The sequence below is a fragment of the Telopea speciosissima genome, chromosome 8, assembly GCF_018873765.1.
Source record: "Telopea speciosissima isolate NSW1024214 ecotype Mountain lineage chromosome 8, Tspe_v1, whole genome shotgun sequence".
Taxonomy (NCBI): Eukaryota; Viridiplantae; Streptophyta; class Magnoliopsida; order Proteales; family Proteaceae; genus Telopea; species Telopea speciosissima.
The window spans coordinates 1,856,777-1,863,361 of record NC_057923.1 but is presented as its reverse complement, the minus strand read 5'-3'; the positions used below and the strand labels follow the sequence as shown (position 1 = coordinate 1,863,361).

At 39.2% G+C, this 6,585-nt stretch overlaps 1 protein-coding gene and 1 pseudogene across 4 annotated transcripts in view; one reads left to right on the top strand and one right to left on the bottom strand.

Annotated features, from left to right (window-relative positions):
• Window positions 1-2: 2 nt before the first annotated feature.
• Window positions 3-224, top strand: LOC122672611 (annotated as a pseudogene).
• Window positions 225-3,710: 3,486 nt separating this feature from the next.
• Window positions 3,711-6,585, bottom strand: part of LOC122671623 (E3 ubiquitin-protein ligase ORTHRUS 2-like) — a 31,688-nt gene continuing 28,813 nt past the window's right edge. The window contains exons 4-10 of one of the 4 annotated variants that reach the window (XM_043868957.1): window positions 6,453-6,552; window positions 6,290-6,351; window positions 6,058-6,160; window positions 5,634-5,766; window positions 4,731-4,948; window positions 4,378-4,469; window positions 3,711-4,287 (exon numbers count right to left, since the gene is read on the bottom strand). In XM_043868957.1, the coding sequence (XP_043724892.1) occupies window positions 3,864-4,287; window positions 4,378-4,469; window positions 4,731-4,948; window positions 5,634-5,766; window positions 6,058-6,160; window positions 6,290-6,351; window positions 6,453-6,552 (1,132 nt within the window). In that variant the 3' untranslated portion in view covers window positions 3,711-3,863. Of the gene's footprint in view, window positions 4,470-4,730; window positions 4,949-5,633; window positions 5,767-6,057; window positions 6,161-6,289; window positions 6,352-6,452; window positions 6,553-6,585 lie in introns of all 4 variants that reach the window. The other 3 variants (XM_043868956.1, XM_043868958.1, XM_043868959.1) reach the window with 3 other exon arrangements.

Genomic DNA, 6,585 nt, shown 5'->3' with positions numbered 1-6,585 from the left:
GGGTTCTATCGCTTCTGTTCCGATTTCCTCACCCTCGTCCCGAGCTCCGCATCATAAGCCAAGATGCCGTGGCATAAAACCTTGAAAATCAAGAAGAAGCTCGCGAAGAAGATGAGGTAGAACAGGCCCATCCCTCATTGGATCCGCATGAGGACCGATAACACCATCAGGTACAATGCAAAACGTAGGCACTAGCGCCGCACAAAGCTAGGGTTTTAAGGTGTTGCGAGCTAGCCCTTTCTGGGTCAACTTAGAGTTGGTCTTGCAAGAGAATGGCAAGTTAATGTTTATTGTAATTGGTACATTTATTAATTGGGAACTCTAACGAGTCCCTGAACCAGATTTTGTTGCGATTGGTGTTTCTCTCTGTTGAATATTTTGAACAGGAGGGTTAGTTCAATCCAAAAAAAAGGGCAGCAGCGATGGACTACTGCAGTAAACCATTACTGCAACTCCCTCGTTCTTCTTGCTAGGGGTCTTGCTAGGTGTGTTATCGATTCGACGAAATTTGAAGCATCATCCCCAAAACCTCAAGTACTCCTCTGCGATGAAGAAGAATAAGAAAAGTTTGAAACCCTAGATTATCACCCCCCAAAACCTGAAGCACTCCCCTGCACGAAGAAGAAGAGTAGGAAAAAGAAGAAACCCTAGATTATTACCCCAAAACTCTGTAAATGCACGGCCACTATCGGCGGTCACCAACTTGCCTCCACCACCACCGGCATTTTCCTATCCCTATTTTTTCAGAAACCGGATGTCGGTGTAACCGGTTAATACATGAACGGTTAAGATTAAAGGAAAATATTTCAACGGTTTAGATTTTAGGTGGTGGGTTTAGTGTCACGTCGCTACCACTCACATTATTCAAACCTCCCCTACTGTTCAAACTTGGTTTGACTTAACTCCAAACCGTTAGTTTGTTAACGGCTAAATTTGAAAAACAAAGAAAACCTGACCATCGTACCTATCTTTCTTTTTAGAAAATTACGTTTATTGTTCTTAATAAATAACTAACTCAATCCCAATGCCATCGTCATCTTTTACCTCCCAAAACCTCTCAACCCAGTTTTAACTTGCAAATAGAAAGGATTTATCTCAACAAAAAAAATTCTCCAATCACACAAAGTTTGTAAATGTAACTACTTGCCTTTGAAATCAATCTCCCAAAGTTTTAGAATCGGATCAGATTCACAAGAGGGGGTGTTAATCACCGACTTGAACCCCAAGTGGCCTCGAAATCAAATACATGATGATCAAAACGTATTTGAGCTAGGCCTATTCAAAGAAGAGTTTTGGGAATCTTTATTAATTAGAATCCCTAATTCCAATCCAATTCTTTGAACTATGATTTCTTCTGTGCCAAGAGGCTGAAATGCCAAAGCAATATTAATGGCGGTTCTCTGCTCTGTCTCGTGCAAATTCTTGCCATTCTTTGGGATTGTGCTCTATCAATGTATATTGGTTTACACAAAAGAGAGTTCTGGTGCAGGTGTTTCTATTTATCAAAGTTCAACTGAAGCAATAACAAGAGGTAAACAACAAGCTTTCATTGGTTAGGGTTTAAACAATTTCTAGAGGTAAACAGCAGGTTTGCTCAATTTCCACGATTTGAGTCTGTTTATCACTCAAAACCCTAACTGGAAGTGGGCTCTTGAGGGAATTGGTGCTAATGCTCTTATCAACGAGGTTTCCTTGTCATGCTAATCGGCTAGTGGCTCTTGTGTACTTGGAAACAATAACAAGGATTCAGGAGAATACTCTTGGCTATTATTTTTTAAGATAAGAGGGGCATACACGATCTAAACCTCAACGTGAGTCGAAGGGCTAGTTATCTCTTCATGAGAATTGTGAAAATGCTGAAAGCAAAGCTTGTTCCTTTCATAGAGACGATTTTACAAGTATTCAGCCTTCCTTTCTTACTTGTTGCTTCCTTTTGATTTCCATCGTGGGCATTCTTTTGTAACTCATTTAGCTAATGTCACCATTCTTCTATTTTACTTTTCATGGATTTTCCATAGTCTACAAGATACAATTACTAGGTTTACACAATTAGGTTGGACATCAAAAGACTTGAAGTTTTCAGGATCTGAAGATGGGAGTCACATATTTGAGGTATAGCTTATTTTGATATATTTGAGTTATGCTTCTGAGCTTTGGTCTCTGCACGCTGGTTTTATTTGATTTGCATCAACGTTTTCCAGGTAATTGGACTGTTAATAGGGATTAGATTGCAGGGTTGTAGAGGGGTGAGAGCAGGTGAGGTTGCAAGAAAAAGAAAGAAGAAAAATAAGAGTGGGGGTGGCCTGCGTGTATGGGGTTGCAGAGAGGTGGGGGCAAGTGGGTTTGTAGGATCAGGATTGTCTCCAAGGAGAAGGGAACGCCTAGGATGCTGCCAGCCGTTGGGCTGTGCCGCACACATCCCTAGGCATGCACCGAGATGTGTGCGGCACAACTCAACCGTTGGATGCCCCCCGGCAGAACCCTGGATGCACGCCTCCCTAAAGACGAACTAAATTCAGGTTTGTAGGAAAAAGAAGAAAGGGAAAGGGAGCATTGATGTTGGTCCTTTATAAGGAACGGTATTTTGGTCACAGCAGGTTGTTTACTAACACCTAAGGGTGTCAATCTGTCGGTTCAGTCTAGGTTCGAGCCAGTTTTTTCGATTTCGGTGTGGCTTTTAGGGAAAGCGAAACCGAACCAATAAGGACTCGTTGATTTCGGCTCAGTTTTGGTTTATGCTAACGGATTGATAACAGTTTGGATTCGGTTTGGTACCAGTTTTTTTAAATGGGTTGGGTTTGGTTTGTGTCTATTTTCTTCTTTCACTTTTCAACTACATTAAATATTTCACTAGCGTCACACTTAAAATGGAGATCAATGGAAGAAGCATTGTTACAAATCAATTTTCCTATTTTCATAACCTCATATTCATTGATTTGTAATAATTCCCCTTGCAATCATAAATTTGCTCACTAATATTGACATCAATTCAATTATTCATAGCTTTATACTTGATGATTTTTTATCAGCTCCATCTGATTTGGTTTTTAGTTTGTTATCGATCGGTCCAATGCGGTTCAGTTTTCAATCAATCCTGTCATACCCCAGCCCAAAACCAATCCAATAAGGATCGAGTTGGTTCAATCAGGGTTTTTTCAATCTACTTCGATCGTTCTTAACGGTTCAGGCTAGGTTTTGACATCCTTACTAACACCTATCAACGTAGGGCTAAAGCCTCTAAACTATACATGGAGGAGGGGGAAGCAATTAAAGGGTCTAGAGAATAAGTTTAGTTACTCAGAAAATTTTTAATATTTCTCAGCAGATTGCCGGTTATGTTTGGGAAAGGGGGCGAGGGGGTGGGGGGGGACATGAGGACCCTTACACATGGCAAATTCAGTTTGGAATCCACCAGCGGAAGATCACAACATTATCTTGGGAGGGGAAAATTTTTTGATTGCTGAAACCAGAAGCTGTGGTTCTCTACCTTTTTAAAAATATATTCTCAGAACTGATTGGCTAAAATAGTTATATACTCCACTAATTTAGTGTTGATAAATTTAAAGAAAATACTTCTACAAGTATATTAGTATTTTTTTTCTCATAAAAAACATATTTTCATTGTGAGACATCCATTCAAGTCTTTTTCACAAGCCATGGCAACTGGCAACAGCAGCAAGATGACAGTTCCTATAATGTTATTTGAAAATAAAAATATTAACAAAAAAAAAAGTACCTACTTTGTACAAATTCCAGTAATATCAAAAGTTCTTCAACCTTCTCATGTAAGAACTTCATTTGCAGATGAGAACAGTTCTTAGCATACCCTTGAGTTCTTAAATTTCCAACCACAAAGATGGAAGTTATTGAAAATCATCATCATCAGATCGAACATGAAGAGGACTTGATGGTGAGTCATTTCCTTCATCTGTCACCTCTCTAGCTTTTCTTCCTCTGGTCCTCAACCCAACATTCTGCTTCATGATGCTATCCCCAGCATTATCAGCCTTCCTTCGCTTATAACTCCTCTTAGGATTTCTCCCATCCCCTGGAGTCTGCAAATGTTCTGTGGCATCTGCTGATGTTCCAAGCTGGTCAGGGTAAATTTTAGCATCTACAGCCACAGCATCAGAGAACTCTGCACATATTTTGTCCTTCTCCATCTTGCCAAGAACCTTTGAGCAATCCCCACCATCAGATGTCTTTCGCTTGCAAGTGCGCATCAGTTTTTGCTGTGTATCTTCTCCAGCATCAGGTGACTCCTCAACACCATTAGATTTGTCATCACACAAGCCCTCAGCAAGAAGCTTGTCAATCACATTAGTTTCTTTATCTATGAACTCAGCATTAGACTTCTCAGCAACAATAGGTTCTTCAGTGTTATCACCCAATTCCCCATCACTTTTAGAGACCTCCCCCTCGCTCTTGGTCTTGAGCTTTTCTATTACATCCATCACATCTCTATTGACCTGTAGTAATCAAATCCTCATAAAATAAACTAAGAGTAACGAAAATGGAAATGAGTAGCCATCATCATCATCATCATCATTTTTTCAAATGTTTGGGGCTGGCTAATGTGGTTATTAATCAAAGCACAAGTACATTTTTTAGCTAGCATTGGAATAAGTCTGTTCAATTAAGCTTTATGAGCTCCAGCATAATAAATCCTTTCCTGTTCTTAACATGTATAATACATTAACCAAAACATGTCAACAGTAAGAATGTCATACCTGTGGGTTTTGAAGAAAGTCAGAAATGTCATTAGAGCAAGATGGGCATTTCATGACGTTCTTCTGTGCCCTAAGTGACCGCCTACCCTGACATGTCCTCTCCCTCACAAAAGTCTGACCAGCAAAGGCATTTTCCAAACAAGGCTTGCAAAAATTATGACCACAAGGAGTTGTAAGAGGAAGAGTCATCACATTCCGACATATCAGGCAGCTAAATTCTGCATGAAAGCATGCTTTACATCAAAATTAACTAAAATTCACTATAAAATTATTATATTATAATTCATTTTATAAAGACCAAATCCACTTTCTCTGTTACATTGGTATCTCAATACCGAGATCTCATCTGATCAAGACATTTTTCCTTTCCATCATAACATTTATAGCAAAAACAGAAATCAGCAAAATGGGGAGGGAAGAAACTTATTCCCAATTCATTTACAGGGATATCCTTAAAACATAAATAGTCAATAAAACCAGCTCAGAATCCTCTACAGATTCTTAACGAGCTAAAGCGAATGGAGCGGTTTGTCATTGCCCTTGACATTTTGAAAAACGTTAAGCACACAACACATTACCATAGACAATCTGCTCCTTAGTGAAACCAAACACTAACTACAGTTCCCACTTTCCAACTCTCATATTTGGAATCAAGGCACATTTTCTGCAGTCCTTGGGTTTTTGCTTAGATTAAAAATTAAGGGAGATGCTTGTGGAGATCACACTAAATGGCAATCACTTTAGCATTGCCCAGATGAAATATCAAATAGTATACAATGAAAATGATCTGAAACTAGATTTCCACAACAAGGATCATAATGTAGCTTTGTCAATAGGATTTTTTTTTTAAAAACGAAAAGAAAAAAAGCTAGGTTAAAAAAGAAGAAATCAGATAAAGCAAACCTTTCAGGAGCCTCTCCTGTTCAGTCATTCTCTTTGCTCCAATCCTCTTTCGCTCACCCTGACTTCCCGTTGCCACTCGTTCTTTTCTGCTGGGTGGTGGTGGTTTCTTCCATTTCCAACTACCATCCTCCTCCTGCCAAACAGAACAGAAATTTAGGTACACAGAACATACAGAGCATCAGCTATATGATTAAAGTGCCATGAGCCTATATGAATATAATAAATGACCCCAAACAATCAGAATGGGCACAAGTTATATAATAGAAACTGATCTCATTAATAATTTACATTGTATTGAGATAATTTCATGTTGATACAGCAAACAACTTGTAATATAGAGGTTCATTAAATGCCTGTACGGAGAATTGGAAGTTTTGGAGTAAAAGCAAAACAAATGCAAATAGGTGATGTCGCATTTACTCACATCATAATCCCAATGCGGGATTTCTTTCCTTTCTGTGATGTCTGTTGCATTCATAAGCTCTGGAACAGCAGGAAGTGATCTTGGTCGGTCTCCATGCTCATCACTACAGTTAAGAATACAGAAGAATTACTAAAAGAAAAGGCTTAATATGCCAAAGAGAAAAGTAATAATTTTCCCAACTAAAGCTACTGGGGAACAATTCAATTTCCAGCCTTCCGGGTAAGTCACAAACCTTGTCCACGGTGCAGGTTCATTGTCACATCTAACAAACAGATATCGGCAGACCTTCTTACCCTGTTACCAGGAGGGGGTTACTCATTAAAAGATTGACCAGAAGAAAGATAATAGGAATACAAACAGCTGGATTTCCAACCCATTCAAAGAGACAATCTTACCTGAATTCCAACTTTACGCCAACATTTCTCAATCCTATAAATACCATCATACCGCACCCCAGTTTCTGGAGCATAAGAAGAACGTGTCTCCTTGTGAGACCTGCCCATGGTATAACGATTGAAATATCGATCA